Below are 18,691 nucleotides of genomic sequence, written 5' to 3'. Positions count from 1 at the left end.
TACCAAACTGAGATCTCAACATCCAGCTTTGTGTTTTAATTCCTCCTAAATTCATTCAATCACAAACAGCCCAGCAGAGCCCTGCCAGGAACATAGACCCTCTCATATGAGACTCACAGACAATTTGGACTTCAACATTCTCCTCAACCATAAGATTGAACAGCAGCAAGGCCGTTAGATCCTCGCTCTCTATATTGTTGAAATAGGATACCTTATAATTACATCTATTGAACACGCTGCTTTGCACATGGCTTCTTGAGGCTCTTATTGACTTGAGAAGGGGGTTTATAAGAGTAAGTGAGGCTGTTGTCAACACTTGAATCACTCATTTCTTTTTCCTATTTCCTGTTATTGTGGGACCAAATGATATTTGGCTTTAAACAGTCTTGGAGCAAGAAGAGCAGCCATATAAGCTTCTGCTTCAACGCATGTGGCTGTTCCAGAGGTACTTGAAGCCCTTGATTCTGAACCCCACATTCTCCTGCTAGTATCTGAGAACCTGTTTTCTGGCTTACGTTGATCATGTCGTGTCTGAGGCACGACACTGTGCTCTTGATGTGAACAGATTTTATTTTTGAAAATTTGGCTCATCCAAATTCAGACTTGCTGTCAGAAACACCCACATTCTCCTCGTGTGTCCATGACTTTTTCAGGAAGTTATTGCTTCACATGCTCAAACTCTTAAATTTATTGATGCTTGTAAACAAAGGAGTTTGATTCTGTTGCTCCCCCTGAGGTATTAAGAGCACTGATGACTCATGCAGTGAAATTTCACCCTCCGGCATTGCACTTGTAAACCATTATTATCATTTTTAATTTGATCTTTCAACATAGACACGGTTGATTTTTCTGACTTTGGTTTTAACCTGTTCTTATTTTTGCATGCTTTTTTTCAGTGCTTTTTTTCGTGATATTTTCACTTACGGTTGGACCAGCCTTTGTGGCATTTTAAATGTGCACTGGTGGCTCTGATCAAAGCACAATCCACATCAATATCATTCAAGCACATGTAACTTTGGTTCAGTGTGTGTTGTGCTGTGACTGTCCTTCAGTGGTCCTGTTGGCATTAACCTGCATGTTAGCCACAAAAGTTATTCTCATTACATATGAAAGATTTGCTACCAATCCACCTAAGCCGTTAAAGAACACAGTAGTTTAATACAATGCCTAGTTAGCACAATCATGATTTTCACTCCATACGTCATAAAACCTCTGCACGTAGTGCAACACTCATTATAAGCTAATGTGTCATATGCGTAATCATAAGAACCAAAGTACAACCATGGCTGTAGCCACAGTCTGTCTTTTATCTGCCTCAGCGGCAGACAGCTAAGCAATCTAGCTCTTCTATCTAGATGCTGTGACTCATAGTGAGTGAGTCTGCTGTGGCCACAATCAGTGGGGTCACTTACAAAATGCAGTATCAAAAAACAGCTTGGGCTCTCTCTATAGATCAGAGGGAAATCAAACTTTATTATGACACAATGAAAACTATTTGGTCTGTGGCTCTTTATTTGATCATTTCCTTCAAATGCGCCAAAAGTATATTTCTTAAAAGTTTAATAAAACTAATCCGATCTTGTCGGAATTTGGAAAATGTTAGCGCCTGGTTAGTAGTTGGATAGCAGACTGTCTGGTCAGATCAATCCCCAGATATTCCTGTGTTCCCCATGTCTCAAAGAGCAAGATGGGCAAGATACGAAACCCCAAGTTTTCCCTGATGTATCCATCGGAGTGTGAGTGAGTTAGATAAAAGTGCTTTCGTATAGATAAAACCACTATGTGCATGTATGATTATGTGATTGACACTTAGTAGAAGAAAGTGCTTGAGTTCTCAGAAAGGAGTAGAAAGGAGCTATAGAAAGCCTGGTCCATAACACCATAAACCTCCATTTCATCAACAGGTTGGGGATGCCAGTGCAAGATTGCTTCGAACTGTAAGCTCTCAGGCCTTTCATGCTTGGTTACTTGGTAGCTTGAAGGAGCAAAGACAGAGGGCAGGGTGGGTGAGTCAATTAGTGTGTGAAATAGATATCCTCTGCTTTTTTCCAGCCCAGCTCTGCCCTGAGCACAAAGTGTTCATCTGTCAGCAGTACCTAGACATGAGGAGAGTGCTCGCTGTTGTTTGTGCTAGCCTGGTGACCATCTCGTCTGATTATATGGTGCCTGAGGACTCTGAGGTAACTGTGTCATATCTCTATGGTGACTGAGAGCTTAATTCAATTCAATGGGTATGACACACTAGTTCCCCCCCCCTTTTAACCTTAGAATAAAGATTTTCTAGAAGCAGCCCAGTGCTTACCTTGACTTTTGGAGGTGATTAAAAATGACCATTAACACATAAGCTTGTGATCAAACTTGTGAAATGGTGAAAAACATGGGAAAAGTTTGCTTAAATGGCCTGTTTTACCCAACTTTGGTTTTTTTTACATTTTTAATAACCCAAGATTTTGTGCCTATACAAATGGCAACTAAAATAATCATAATAATGATAAAAAAACATTGGAAGATGTATTCTTCCCAAAAAAGGACACAAAACTACGCCAGTCTCCAGGCGTAGATTTGTGTTTGATCAAAACCAATTCGTAAGTGTTTATAGACCCTAACTAGATGTGAAACTGTTGGAAATGTGGCAAGCAGCCCTATGATTTCAAATCCTATGATTTGCATAAGAAGATACCCTTCCTTAGGCAGCACTGTTGCTAGGTTTTATTTAAAAGACAATCAAATCCTAAACAAATGGTGCCGAAAAACCCAACGACAGTGTTTTTAGTTATTTAAAGTATTAGCTTTTATTATGAAAGTCAAGATGTACATTATTCTTAAAAGTAATAGCTTACTTTTTAAGTGGTTAAAACGCAGGGCGTGTGAACTGAATTTGGTGGATAGTGAATCTAGTGTTTGATTAGGCAGGTAGCGAATAGTGATTTGTCACAAAATTACATCTGAAAAATACAAACCCATTTCCAAATAAGCTGGAACGTTGTGAAAATTGCAAACAAAAACAATGCAGTGATAAGCAAATCTCATAAACCCATATTTAATTAACAAGAGGATACACGTTCAATGCTTAAACTGAGAAAAATGTGGCTTTTTAATAAAAAGATATTAGCTCATTTTGAAATTGACTGCAGCAACACATCTCCGCACGACAAAAAAGTTGGAAGAGAGCCACGTTTATGCTGTGTAGCTTCCCCTAAGTCTGTAAACATGTGGGAACTCAGGAGAGCGGTTGCTGGACTCGTGGGAGAGGAATGTTTTCCCATTCTTATTTGATATAAGATTCTTTGTCTTCTTTGTCATATTTTTGGCTTCACATGTTTTCAGACTGTGTCATTTTACTGACCTGTTGCCAAATTATCTGAAAAATGTCCCACCAGCTATTTATGTACCAGAAATTGTTGTAACTTGAATTTCGTTTGCCCTTCACCAACTTTTCTGAGACATGCTGCTGTCACCAAATCCAAAATGAGATAATATTTTCATGAAATATTAAAATGTTGGAATGTTTACGAGCAAAATGGGTTTACAAGATTTGCAGATCTCATGAACCCATTGCATTTTATTTTTACTTGAATTTTACACGATGTCCCAAAATTCTGGTAACTGGTAGTTTGGTAACTACAGTAAATAAATAAGCTTTTCTTTTACAATTGTGCCTTTCTCAGTAATTACTTATACTATTTGCAGAAGCATAAGGTGCTGTGAAAAAGTATTTGCCTCCTTCCTGATATCTTATATTTCTGCATATTTGTCACACTGTTTTAAACATTAGACAAAGATAACCCGGGTAAATACAAAATGCACTTTTTAAATGATAATTTTATCTATTAAGGTAAAATAACTATGCAACAAGGTCTTGTGTCAAAAACTAAACCCCTAAACCCAATAACAGGTTGTGCCAATCTTAGCAGCATGGACTGCAATTACACATTAGCAATAACTGGCAATGAGTCCTTCACATCACTGTGGAGGAACTTTGTTCTACTCTTCTTTGCAGAATTGTTTTAATTAAGCCCCACTGGAATATTTTTGAGCATGAACTAATTGAGATGTTATGCCAAAACATCTCAATTAGATTTCAGTTTGGACTCCTTGTGAGCTCATTGCTCTTTGTGTGTATTTAAGCCATTCAGTGGCGTACTTTGGATCATTGTCCTGCTGCATAACCTCAGTGCACTTGAGTTCCAGGTGATGCCGTCTGCCAGGATAGAGTCTGTTCGGTAGAGAGTGGCCAAAGCCTTGACGCAGGAAAGCAGCCCTAGACCATCACACTAACACCACTGCGTTTGACTGTTGGTATGATGTTTTCCTTATGAAATGCTGTGCTACCTTTTACATCAGGTGTAACAGGATGCAAACCTTTCAGAAAGTTCTGCTTTTGTCTAATCAATCCACAGAATATTCAGGAATCAAGTTGTTTTTGGTAGATGTGACACAAGGTTTTGTGTTCTTTTTGGTCAGCAGTGATTTTCACCTTGGAACTCTGCAATGGATGCCATTTTTATCTATTCTCTTTCTTAGTGTTGAATCATGAAAGCCTTAGAAATGACTTTGTAGCCCTTTCTAGACGGAAAGATGTCATCTAATCACAGTTAAATAATGATATATCAAGAAGGGGCAATTACCATTTGAAATCGGGCGAACTAGGTTTGTATTTACAGAATAGTCAAGAACAGTGTTTAAAGTATATTTTTCTTTTACAAATACTACATCAAAACTATTATCTTTTTGTTTTAATATAAAACATTGTTAATAGCCTTAAGTGTGTAAGAAGTGCAACTTAATAAATAGCTTGAGGACTTTACAAAAAGCAAAAAGCTTATTTACTATCATCTAAAGTGACAAAACTAAACATCTAAAAATTGGTCTTTGCATCTCTGTTGGCAATTAAAAATGGGAAAACCTTCTATCAATAATGTAGGATTATAAGTAGCGCACGCACAGCCTCAGTTAGTGTCTTGCATGTATTATTTCATGTTACACTGATACCTAACCATCTGTTACTTTGATACCTGAGAAAATTATTCATATTAAACAAGGATATGTTTTGCATCTTGCAAACTCTTTGCAAAAACATTTTTGACCAATTTTCTGTGAACACGCTTAAGAATCAACCACAGTACTCTTGTATTAATTTGTTGGAACCCAAGTTGACATTTCTTACATTCTTCTTTTTGGCATGGTGTGATGACGATGCAACAAAGTTCCGGAGACACTAAAAATTGCAGAAAATGTGTCTTTTTGCTAATTTTGCAAGCACAGAGCATGAAACAAAGAGCACATGTGAGGAGTAAAAAACTGCGGCTGGTGACTGAAGAAGAACACATTGCTGAGTGAACCGGGTTCTTCAAACGTCTGTGTCCAGCGGGGGAGGGAAATCGAGACACGGTGACAGAGAGTCCTGACTGTGTGTGGAGCTAATCCCAGTGTCTGAGTCTGTGTCTGTAATGTCTAGAGGGGACAGGGTGTGTTTGAGTTTCACTGTCTGAGAAATGCCGCACTGGGTCTCACTTTTCCCTTGGACTGTTATGGGCTGCTCCTCCTCTGTGCTGTCCGTGATTTGCAATGAGCTCAGCTGGGCGGCTAGCTGCCAGCACTCTTGATCCTTAGAAACCAGTGTATTGTCAAAGTACTTTATCTGCTTGTCTATTTCAGCAGCTTGGTTGTGAATGGAAACACCGGTGAAGAGGCTGTGATTCAGTTCGCCCCGCAGCCTCTCGATTTCAGCAGTATAAAATGCTTCGTCTGTGTCAGCGGGGATCCAGGAACCAGTGGCCATTCCTCCCTGGTCTTCATCTTGAGCCAGAGCGAGGCTGGCCTTCCTAAGCTCAGCGTCAATTTCATGGGACAACTGGAGGATGAGTTCCTGGTGCCTCTGAACCTCCATGTCCAGCTGTACAACCCCATCGCTGGTGTACAAGTATTCTTGCAGCTGCTCCTCAATGTGTGCCTCGGAATTTGGACTGCAGGCCTGAGCCAAGGAAGTCTCCGACTTGGTTTCTTGCTGGACTTGCAGCTCAATCCGCTCAATCTCTGAATCTAGCTCCCTTATCCGCTGGATCTGCTCTCTAATTGTGTGGTCCTGGTTGAGAATAAGTTGCACCATCTGGTCGATCTCCTCTGCACCTAGGGAGCTTTTGCTCTCCATATGAAGTTTCTCCAGCTTTCGGAAAGCTTTTTTTACCATGCGCTTTTGTTTTTCCGCTGGCAGAGACTGGGAATACTGAGCACGACCGTGCTCACATCGCTTCAGCTTGGCCCCTTTGGACTTTCCACCTTTCTTAGCAGGCTGAGGCACGAAATCACTGGTTTTAACTAGAATAAACTGTATGAAGGGCCTCTGATCACCCCAAGCATACCAGAGTCTCAGTATTCTGGTAAGAGGTGGCAAAGCTCTCTCGAAACCCTTCCACCGTTCAACGAGACAGAAGTCTTTGGGTTCTCCATCCAGTAGCCGCTTGCTCTCTGGGACTGACTTGTGATCATCCAGTAATGCCTGAATCATATCTGCACATGTCGTATGCTTTGTTACTCCACAGACAACCTTCTCTTCATTGCAGACAGTAACTTGGATCTCCTTTCCTACCACAGGCTCTGCATCTTTTGTCCTATGCAGAAGACAGAAAAACAAAAGTTACAACTTTGGCTATGCATGAAAACTTGGAAATGCTTTCTTAAGTTAATGCTCTACAATGTTTACACTCTGTGACATTAAAATATAACCCTTCATGTTTCATTGCATTAAGGCGGGTTTGGATTGCTGGTCGTGTTTCCTTCCCCTCACCTCCAACCAGTTGGGGCAGATGGCTGACCCCCACTGAGCCTGGTTCTGCCGCAGGTTTCTTCCTGTAAATATGGAGTTTTTCCTTCCCACAGTCACTAAAGTGCGACATCTGATTTTTGAAGTTTTCTCTGTTTTCTCTGTATTATTGTAAGTCTTTAACTTGGTGTTGTGTTTTGGTGCTTTATAAATTGAATTGGAATACATTTTAAGTGATAGTAGTAGTTATGTTCACAAATTCAATTCTAGACACGTACATTTGGGGATTAGAAATGCTCCTTTCTAGACAGCAGTTCAACAAAAGGGTTAAAAAAAATGTAGTTAGATAAATAATCCCAAAAGGAAATTTAGACAGCCATATTTCAACATACTTGCCGTCTGAAGTAAAACAAGTCTCTCTCTCTATAATACTTTAAAAGTTGTTTTCCTATTCTAAGTAGTATGTTTTTATGAATGCATCCTTATTTGATGGCTTTCCATTAGGTCAATGAGCAGAAAACTACATTCAGTCATTTTGTGCTTCCTGGCTTGATTCTATTACTGTTTCTCATCGTCTTACTCATCAGAGATGATCACTTAATGGTTCGGTTCTGAGCTATTTAACCTCAAGGCCCTCATTAAGTTTTTGCATGGATCGTAAAACCTGTTCAAAAATTGACCTCTGATGGGCCGAAGATATTCATTTTTTACATCCTTAATGAACCACCGGTAATATTCAGGACCTAATATCCAGTCATTAAATGATAGGCACCGGCAATGCAGACGGCCACAAATAAGAAGATAACATCACCAGACATTTAAATCTGATTTCAGGATAAAGAATGATGTATCACTCTATTATTTATATGAAAGATAACATGTTAGGAACATTCTGCGATTCATGTGTTTCATTAGGGAATCTCTGACTGCCAAGTTTCTGTCTTGGTGAATTATTTAAAGTTAAATTCTAGTCTTCAGGGAAAAATAAGTGACACATAATACTCCTATAATTGCAGACAGTTTAATCGCAAAGAAACCCAGAGAAAGATTATCCACATAAAAATCACAGACACAAAAAAGTAGAACTCCTCCTTTGATGGTTAAACTGCAGACTGATTTTTGTGGGTTAAAGGAATGTTGGTCTGTGGTTTTTCAACCCAAAAGACAATACTTCTTTAATCAGTTCACAGTAATAGAGAAAAACATTCTTCTAATCCTGGATAATATCACATCTACGAATAAAAAAAGGTTGAAAAAATTAGCCTTAAATAACAAAAGCAGAAAACATCAACAAGGAAATCTGGCTGTAGCTTGTCAGGAAATTTGATATAGTGACACTGATGGATAAAAGGAAAGGGCCAACACACTTGTCTGGAAGTTGGATTTTCATCTAAGCCTTTTAAAATTATATTTCACTTTACTATCTAGATAAATCTGAAGTCTTATCGATATTTACAATGTATTAAAACAGACTTTGGGATTAAAATCAAGTCCTTTGTTTAGCCCAGCTATCAAAGTTCAGTGTTGTTCCTCAGGTTGGTATGCAGCAACGTCTTCACAACCCTACATCATGTACCTGCTTTGCCTTTATTTGTTCTGATAACCTTGGCCGAATGCAACTTATGCTAACTTACGTCACCAATGCGGGAGGAAGCAAAAAAACCAACCAACCAAACCAAAAAAACAAAAACTAGCCACATCCTATTAAGATGACATAGATACCCCAACCTGCATGTCTAAGACATTGTGTATATTATTCAAAGGGAGAAAGAGGCTTATCTCTCAGTTTGTAGATTTGACAGACTGATACCACAATGTATTGGTTCCCACATAACACATGAACACCCAACTGGAGCATAGTGTAAACATCTGGCGAATAAGGTCTCAGGAATGCAATTCATAGGTTGGTTAATGGTTATTAAGACTCTTGGAGAAAACCGGAGCAAAGCAAATACCTGAGCTATGTGTAGGCCAAACAATTCCAACATGCCTCAAGCATTTAATAGACAACAACCCTTGTTGCTTTGACCATGGAATTTCCAACTTCACCCAATACAACACAGCCCCAGTGCTACTGCTGCACAGGAAAGAAAACAGGCGGTGTACCCAGTACACCGTACATAGTGGCCACATGCTTAAAAAATGAGCTTATCTGACACAACAGCTCAACATCATAGAGCAGTCAATATGTGTTAGGGCATGAACCATGGCATCAACTGTGGCAAGTTTGTGGTGTGTTTGAAAAAGTCTTATTATAATATAATACAATACATTATTTCACTTTTTAACCCATTACTTTTATTAAACATAGTGTCGTTGTTAGCTTAAATTAAAATGCTATGTACAAAACAAATTCATTTGGATGAATTACGAGTGGTAAACCTGACCAATTATGCATATTTTATTTATTATTGATAAAACAATACTTAAAGGTTACTTTCACATAGGGCTGCTCAAATAATCGAATTTTAATCACGATTACGATCTGGGCTTTCAACGATCATTAAAAATGACTGAGCCGATTATTAGCCCCTCCCTCATGCTTTACTCTCGCGCTTGCCATGTGGCAAATCCAGCGCACCTCTCTGCATTTCGAACACGCATCACAACAATTAAGAGCAGCGGTCCCCAACCCCTGGGCCTTGGACCGGTACCGGTCCGTGAGTCGTTTGGTACCGGGCCGCAAGAGTTGAGGCTCAGGTGTGAAATGTATGGTTTTCAGGGTTTTTATCGGTTTTCAGCGTTATTTTGTTATCGTTTTGATTGTTAACTCGGTTTTCCTGGGTCTTTTCACGTGGGTTATGAATAAATCTTTTTTTCAGTACCGGTACTAGTTTTTTTTTTGTTGCATTTATCCGCGACACCTTATAAACCGGTCCGTGGCGCAAAAAAGGTTGGAGACCGCTGATTAAGAGGACCCGAGGGAAGCTCGATAAGCTAAGCAGAAGTTATTTGGAGAGGAGAGTGACTGCCGTTGGTTGAAAAGAGAGGTAAAAAAAACTTCAGTGGTGTTGCACACTATTTTATATTATTTTTTAAAGTCATTGTTAACCCTTTAAAGCTGGTCAGAGCAGCACGCTCCATTTTGTGTAACTATTTTTATGTACTTACATCTTATGCCATCAACTTGTCCTCGGTCACGGTTTCCTTCCACATATAGCTTTGCAAAAATTGCATAAAAAGCACTTGCAGCAACAAAAACATAATATTCCAGAAACACGCTTTGCCGATCCGATCAGCTGTTCGTAACACTTCCCACAATGAAACAGACGTCAGCGTGAACTATCGCATGCCCGCCATTTCCTGCCCGAAACCGGAAGTGATGTCATGTTCGCGGAAAATGTAGTTTTTTTTACTTGTAGGCCTTAAAAGCCTATACTGGTGTTTTTATAAGTCATGTTTGACTTTTCTGAATAGTTTCTGTGATGCTTAGAACTCGAATTGCACAGCTGGAAATAGTTTATTTTGATGCACGTGCTGTTTTCTTTGCAAATTTGCATCATAGGATTGTTTTTTCGTTTTTCCTGCAGTATATAAAAATTGGTGTATCTCAAAAATAAAACTATGAAGACACTCAAAATAAATTTCCTGTTGTTGTAAACTATTTTTTGCAACTTTTTTGTATTTAAAGTTTTGAGGGATAAACCTATTAAATTTCTCTAAGTAGAAATATATGTAAAAAAAACAAAAACGATTTTCAATTTTTTTTGTAGTTTATTGCACTTTTTTGCAATTAATGTAGTTACTATGGACTTAATGCATACATATTATTAAAATATGGGCTATAACAGTTGTATAGCAACTTGAAATGCTCCCACAAATGGCACTACAACATGTAAAAAAAAAAAAATATAAGCTCTGGCGGACTTGGTTCTATAGTAGGTCTTAAAGGGTTAAATAAATATCGTCAAATAATCGAGATCTCAATTTCAGTGAAAATAATCGTGATTATCATTTTTGCCATAATCGAGCAGCCCTACTTTCACATGTGCATTAATGGGTCAAAACCTCTCCCACCTTCTCAGCATGTGATGAGGAATCCAAAAATCAGAGCAATTTCATTATATGGGGCCAAAAAATATTTTGTGAGCCACTGTTATACTGTATTGCAAGGATGAAAGAATGGCTGAGGCAAGAAGTGCAAGGGCACGAAAGAAGAAAGGTAAAGGAAAAGGGAACAAAATCATAATTACATGTTCAGTGCAGCATAGCTATACTACACATCTGTAAATACACAATGCAGATATTTCCAATAAACCTGAACCTGTCACACACTGTCCTCATTTCTAATCTTGCAGGCGAATAAACATGCTGTACATACACTGGCTATTTCAGAAAGGGTGACCCAAGGCCACAGCTGTGCAGGAAGACAGTACAGTTAGGCAGGGAAACACCTGTATTTGTCTCAGGCCACAATCACCAGCACTCAGGCAACATCCTGCCACTATAGTTTTATGCACTGTAGGAGGAAGGGAGGAAAAGAGATTCCATGTTGCTCACTATGGTTACTTTTAATTTTCATTCTACTGTGAAGAAAGAGCTAACAGTTTCTATTATGCGTTATCACTGGAACACATTGGAACTGAAAGCAAATGATTTATTTGGACGAAAAAGAAATAAATATTTCATTTATTCACGAGAATGACTTTTATGAGTCTAATTTAGTTTCCAAATTAGTTAAAGGCATATTTATTGTTAGAGTTCTTTGATTGTTAAGGTGCAGATACACATGCTGCAACTAATGCCAGTGTGAATTGACTTGGAGAATGTCTAAACACTGTAGCTTATGCAATGCAGCCAAAATGGCAAAGCCTCAATGATTCCCAGCAGTTAGTAGATGTGAAGTCTGTGTCCTGCTGTGGCAGAACTTATTGAAAGCTCTTGGTATCCTGCTTTGCATTTCTGCAGCTAACAGCATTATCACTTACATTTAAGGCCCCTGTAAGCCTCAGGGTTGTGAGTCAACTGCTAGTACATCAAAATCCACATAAACTCCCAGCAATTCCTGGAAGTTTTCTGTCACTGACACAACCTTGTAAACAGTACCTAACTTGCACTTTTATGGCTTTTTACATTGCTTCTTATTGAGGAAAACAGCAATTTTTATCAGGGTACTAAAGGGTATTAAAGACGGCTGTACACTAGCCCCTCAGCCTAAACGATAGCATATTTTTTCTTTAAAGCTCTACCTCATAGAACAATGATTCTTCTGCTGTGTTTATTTTGGAAAGAATACTGCAGGAATATGACTACATTAATGGCAACTTGAATTGTGCTGGCTTAGCCTCACAGACATCACCACTTTGACTTACTGTACTGGCTGAAATGTGGTTAACCAGAACTTTGCGGTGTTTTTTAAGAGCAAACAATTAGATGCATGGCAAACCATTAGGACTCTGACAAGAGATACACAAGTAGTGCATGCACTGCTGCGCTGATTGCATCGCACCACATACTTTATGAGGGCTGTCACTTTGGGTGCCATTTGATATTCATAGCTTGGGATTACACAGCAGTTCCAGACGCAGCAAATGAGGGTGCCTTCATAGGTCACACTGCTGGGTGGTAAATGACAAAGCTGACACTGATAGTGTAATGAACTCAAAGCTAATGTGGAATTACAGCTTCAGATGACACATACTTTCAAGAAAAACTAAAATATAAAGCCCTTATGGGTGAAGACAGATGTTGCACGGCAACTGGCACAGTACAGGTTCGACTTTAAATTCACACTTGAATGAACCCGAGAAACCTGAGCAGACCCACTTGACCTCACCTTGAACTTAGAGGCAGAGATATCCAGTTAGAACTGGGATGTGTGGGAGGAAACTACCCACACGTCTAAGTTCAGTTTAACCTTAAATTATAGGAATTTCCGTACCAGCTTCTGTGTTGGATGATTACGTTACGGCTGCATTGCGGTAGCATATTGTAATGCTCATAATGACAACCTGGAAGGAATTAACAGTTCCCACTTGTGTGATAAGTTTGCAAGGTACAAGTTACCACAGAGGCCTGTATGCTGGTGGTTTGAGCAAGTCATAGCAAATGACAGAGTTATAGCTCTAAAGTGTCCCGACATGTTTTGGCAGATCAATGACGAAAAAGAGATGCAAATATGCTCAAGAGAAACAAAGCTTTGATAGCAGATAGGCAAACATGTCCTTTAGCCTCTGCTGTCAACACGTCTCACTATGGAATCGTGAGTATATTTGGATTTGATTATATTTGCTGCTGATAAGATCACAGGTTTGCTTTTACAGCTCAAAACAGTCCTGAGTGAAATGATCAAACTTACCCCAGATAGATTAATTCACCTTCTATGCAGCATCAACCAATTTAAAATTAAAATCTGTGTGATTTATGCTAACGCCTTCATTTTGTTTGTGGTTTTCATAGCTGTAATACCTCATAATTAGCACTTAACACGAGGTTGATGGAAAAGTCATGAATTTTACTGGCATCTTGATCTGTTCAGTTAAGCCAAGCTAAGTACAATCAAATAAGTAAACATAAATCCTCAAATCACAAATGCTAACCTCAAGTTAAAACCAGAAAAAAAGGCCTATGTGCAATCCAACATTTCTTACTAAACTAATGCTGACTGGAAGAACAAGTTCTGATAAAAAGTTGTGGCTGACTGGATCAACTAGAGATGAAGTGAAGACATTTTTCAGCTGTATTTCCTTTAAAAGAAAACTGAATGTGCGCTGCAGGATATGACACAATGCAGACTCATGACCTCTGCACTTTTTTTCCCTTCAAAAACATAAATGTCAATAATATCAGACAAGTGAAAGGGGACAATAAGAAGCTTGCATTTGCATTTCCTACACTAATCAAAGTTTCTCTTTCTTCGAGACCAACACTTGTAGTTTATTTAACAAATTATAGGTTTGACTGGTGTATATAAAACAATAGGGGTTTACTAAAAAAGGTAAGATATAGAAATCCAAGCCAAAACAAATAAATCATACTAGTCTAAAGTATCTACAAAGTGTCTGTCTGGCTTGGCTTTAACACAGAGAATGCAGAAGAGAAACTATTGGATGCCGGACAGGAGATGTTTCCTCTTGTTCTTATCTGAGGATGAGAATGAGGGATTGCTGAGGAAATAATGTGACTTTTCTATCTGGATATGTTGATCTCTGGGAAGACTCCTTCCCTGATAAGCATCTGTGAGCAGAGACACAACACACCCTGTTTGTTCCTTTCCTATGTGAAATCGCCCACCCCTATTATCTTTTGCCCACAGGAAGTATCTAAATCACCATAACAACCCTTTCTCATTAAAAGAAATGACTTCCCCTGTCCTTTTTAAACACAAACTGTCTTTTTTTATTGCTTTCAGCAGCCTGCAAATTTGTATTAATCTAGCAATGTTAAAAACTAATTAACAATGCTATAGTGGTGGCTTAGTGCAAGTGGTCACTACATTGCTTTGGTCACATAATTCTGAGGCTTGTATTTCCTGTTGTTTGAAGGATCAGACTCCCTGATTTTAGTATGGAATATTCCAATATTTTTTACATTTACCAAATCAACATTAAAGTTTTCTTATTTTGTGAATATTTTGATGCTTCGGCTTGCTCCGACTGCACATGTTGTCAACATCCAGCTCAAAGTTTCACCTCGAGTAGGAGCCGGCCTCAGGTGTCTCCGAAGTGAAGCGTTTGACATGTCTAAAGATCTAAACACTTGAGATAATTATAGGTGCCTCGATGATAATTACTATGCAAGAAAAAAAAAATAAGACAGCCACTGGAGACAACTTCAGTCAGACTGTTTGAAGTTATCAAAGATAATTCATCTCAGCTCTGTGTGATGTGAAAATGCATCAATTCTGCTGATGGTGCCTCTGTCAAAGTGTTGTAATTTAGCACTGTACACTACCATACCTCTCAGCATTGTTGCTGTGTTTGGTGTTAATTGAGACCCTTAATGAGTAAAGCTAATTAAAACCCTTTAACTTTCCTTATCTTGATCTTGGCAGCAAGGGATTCAATCATGACCTAGATACTCAGAAAGAGAACTCTGTTTACCAGCTCTGCACAACAAAAGTCTGTAGTCAACAAAAGAAGCAGAATGTCTACACCAATAACAGACGACAGCTTGTGGCTCAGTAACGCTACTTTCCTCCTTGCCTTTACAGAACTGTAGCTGGACCCCAGCTGCAGAGAGAAGCACATCAAAAGGCCAAGCTACGCTCTTAGGGAAATTGCAAAAAGCAAATTATGGTAATACAGATGACATGATCTCTACTACTTTGTATGTGTACATATGTGTGTGCGTTTTTTTTATAATAGCAGAAGAAAGTCCAAACGTTTACAAGCTAATGTACAGTAGGCCTGCAGTGTTGTAAACAAACAAAGACCACCACTAAAAGGCACATCACTCACTGGCACACTGATAAAATCGTTCATGTATAGTTACATTAAAAATGTAACATGAAAAATCTTAACATGTGCACACACGGACAGGTTCGCCAAAACTGGCTTTTAATTAGTAAAATTAATATATATTACTCCCCAAATAGTATTAAGGAAATTAAGAATGAATTGGTTTAAGATAGTAATAACCTTGATGAAAAAAAGGACGCTCAAAATCTCATATTCCACGGAAGTGTATATTATTTCCTTGGAATTCAGTATGGAGGTTTGTCAGTTTTTCTAACTGGACCGGGGAGACATCATTTTTTAAAACAATAATAATAGTCAAAAAGATGATATGCAGAACTAAATTAACAACTTAACTGCGTTTTATTTTGTGCTGCTCATTCGTAGTTCGATGCGCGCCGAGTTGTGCGTAAATCGTCTCCCTCACGCATTTCATTGTAACGTCTTTTTTCTAATGCTCGAAGTTGGGGAAAAACACACTCAACAGGTTTAAAGAAAGCTCATACTCATCTGATCAAGTTACCTGTTTTTCATTCGGGCTTTAAGGAAGTTTTTTCCAAATGGAGCCATGACTCAGGAGCACAAGAAAACAGACCGGCGATCCAAAGTGAGTTACAGTCCAGGCATGGTAGGACGTCGGACACTTATCGGAATGTTTCAGAAAAGTTGACGGGTGTCCCGGGTGCAACTCTATCCGCCCCATCCGAAAAGCGGAGGGAGGTGTTTCCTACAGCCAAACGAGATTTAATGGTGAAACTCTGCCCCCTTCCACCTGCAGGAACAACCTGAACGACTAAACGAAACACTTTCTTCAAAAGGATACTCAGCTCTGCAGAAATACGAAATAACGTAACAATTAAAAACATTGTAGATTATGTTGAAATATTAGCGGAACTATAATATAAAATATAGAGCAGATAAGGCACAGAATAACAGCATTTCTTTTCATGTATCCACCCTGCTGACGACATAAAAAAAGCTGTAATGTTGTAATGTTACAACATGTTTACATTACAACCCAGGAAAATGTAACATGTTGGGTTTTGATAAATGGTCTTCCTTTCTGGATCAACAATGTTACATTGAGATGAAACAGCCTGTTTTAAAAAAAAGTCTAAGAGTGTTTGACGCTGTAAATCTGTCAAAGAGCACGTGGTTTTTCAAGCTGTCCTAACACATATTGAAATTATTTAATTGTTTTTGGGGGTTAATTACTAAATAGGGTAGCCACAAAAACACACAGCTAAAACAACTGACTGAGCATTACTTAAACTCATCGTTGAAAGTGATTTTAACATTAGTGTAGATGCTGAGAACAACAGCCTCCACACTGTATGTGATTTAAACACAATTAGCTTCTTTCAGAATGTAAATAAGATAAGATAAGATAAGATAAGATAAGATAAGATAAGATAGAACTTTATTAATCCCTCGGGTGGGTTCCTCTGGGAAATTCGACTTCCAAAAAAAGCACAGCAACGACAGAAGTTACAGTTACAGAATTGTTATATATATATATATATACACACACACACACACACATATATAAATACAGAGACAAATATAAATAAAATATACAAAGGGGATAAATAGAATAAATAGGAATAAAAAATAAAAATACAAGTGAATTGCACATTTCAAGTATTGAGTCTATTGCACTGTTGACTATTTACAAAAGTATTGCACAAGGTATTGTACAGTGAGGTGAAGAGGCACTACAGCTTAGTTGTTCCCCCCTCCTTTGTCCTCCTGTTTCCCCTCCCTCTCCCCTCCAGAGAGGAGTTAAACAGTTTGATGGCGTGTGGGACAAAGGAGTTTTTAAGTCTGTTAGTTCTTGTCTTTGGGAGAAGCAACCTGTCACTGAACAGACTCTTCTGGTTGTTAATGGCCGTGTGCAGAGGATGCCTGGCATTGTCCATAATGTCCATCAGTTTCTTTAATGTCCTTTTCTCTGCCACTGTCACCAGAGTGTCCACGATTGGTCTGATTGTAAGTTCATTATAGTGTTAGGCAGTTGTGTCATTTCTTAGATATCGTTGAAACATGTTTCAATTTTCACGGTCATTTTAATCTTTTGTTTTTCATCAGATGTATGTTCAGTTCTTATGCAATCACAATGAGATCGCCTTCATGATATAGTTTGTTGCTCTCTAGCCTAGGACTCTGAGTCCTTCTTTGCTGTGCTGCTCTGATCAGCACATAAAGCTATATGAATTAAGTTTATCCGCTTCTACTGATGGTATATAATAATAGGCATGCTCAGGTCTTCTGTTGTAGATGTTGATATGATGGATGCCTCGAGCTCTCTGGTAAGGAGTAGCTAGTCGTGTTTGGTCGTTGTTTTTTATAGGAGGTGATTCATGTGATATGCAATGTAACCTAGTCCAGTTATTGTTCACACACTCACCTAGCCCGAGTACTTATCGATTCTTTGATTGATTCGTACATCATCACTCCACCTCTACTTACCTTGTATAATTATATAATTGAACGGCAGTGGGATTATCTCTGGACTACCTGAAGTTAACAACAACCAGTTTCTTAGTCTTTGTAAAATTAGAATTATGTCTTTAAATAACACTCTGAATCTTGTCCTGACATATGGTACATCATAGAAACTGAGTATTTAACAGTATTCCCTGAAAACATGTCTTGTCTGACCATTTTTTAAATTTAAATTTACAATAATGGGAATACATTTCATTACAGTGGAGGTCTCTCTGAAAGTGCTGTAACAAAGTTTAAAGACATGATCCTTGCACTGTTATCTTCAATAATACCATGTACTGACTCATGATGTGAGCAGCTACCTGAATCTTACTCCTTCAGAGACAGATTATCTTGTTACCTATGTAACAGCCCAACTATGACTCAACAAAGCAGAGAAACGTACAGCTTTGTATAAGTCACATCTGTCTTAAAGCAGGCAACTTTTAAACTAGGGAGGAAATGGCATTTCACTAAATTAGAAAACCTTCTTCTGATCTGGAAAAAATACTTTGCTACTCTTTAAAAAGCCCTCAACAATTAGACATCTGATAGAGGAAAACAGTTTCTGTTCAGCAGAGCAGCCAGGCAAAGAGTCAGAGCTCTGCTGACCCAAGTATTCCTTTGACCTTAACTGCTATTGACTTCATGAATTTCTTTACAAATAAAATTAACCATTAGGGGAAAATTCTTCTGGGTTCTGGGCTGGGATCAATACTATTGACAGCACATGCTTCCCTTAGACAATGTTAGTAGAAATAACTGCAAAAACTTTCATTGCTATGTTGATAAAACTCAGTTTCTCATGAAGGCAGGAGATACAAATCAATTACTGAACCTTCAGATGTGCCTAATAGACATGTAAGCCTTGATGGTACTACCTTGGCCTCTAATAACACTGCAAGGAATCTTTGATATATTCACTTATTCTTTCATATATCCTTCAGTGTGCATATTAAAGGTATTGTTACGTTCCCCTGAGGGGTCTAGGCGGTGAGGGGGAAGTAACGAAAAGTGTCCGGGTCAGAAAAAGGAGACAAGAAGG

The 18,691-nt window shown here is 38.6% G+C and overlaps 1 protein-coding gene across 1 annotated transcript; it reads right to left on the bottom strand.

The window, feature by feature from the left end:
• Positions 1 to 2,051: 2,051 nt before the first annotated feature.
• Positions 2,052 to 15,847, bottom strand: rassf9 (Ras association domain family member 9). The gene is made up of 2 exons (XM_005935613.3): positions 15,683 to 15,847; positions 2,052 to 6,611 (listed from the first exon to the last, which is right to left on the bottom strand). Exons 1-2 carry the CDS (start codon positions 15,727 to 15,729, stop codon positions 5,351 to 5,353), a joined length of 1,308 nt encoding a protein of 435 aa, XP_005935675.1. The 5' UTR covers positions 15,730 to 15,847; the 3' UTR covers positions 2,052 to 5,350.
• Between the last annotated feature and the right edge of the window lie 2,844 nt (positions 15,848 to 18,691).

The sequence above is a fragment of the Haplochromis burtoni genome, unplaced genomic scaffold (genome assembly GCF_018398535.1).
Source record: "Haplochromis burtoni strain Fernald_Lab_line unplaced genomic scaffold, NCSU_Asbu1 Contig_197, whole genome shotgun sequence".
Classification (NCBI taxonomy): Eukaryota; Metazoa; Chordata; class Actinopteri; order Cichliformes; family Cichlidae; genus Haplochromis; species Haplochromis burtoni.
The sequence above is the reverse complement of the archived record's forward strand: the minus strand, read 5'-3'. Positions and strand labels throughout refer to the sequence as shown.

Bases quoted from the DNA above. Each gene is read 5' to 3' on its own strand.
- rassf9 (XM_005935613.3), bottom strand. From the start codon at position 15,729: ATGGCTCCATTTGGAAAAAACTTCCTTAAAGCCCGAATGAAAAACAG. The intron at 6,612-15,682 runs GTAACTTGATCA...TCTTCTGCATAG, and splicing joins AAAGCCCGAATGAAAAACAG to GACAAAAGATGCAGAGCCTG.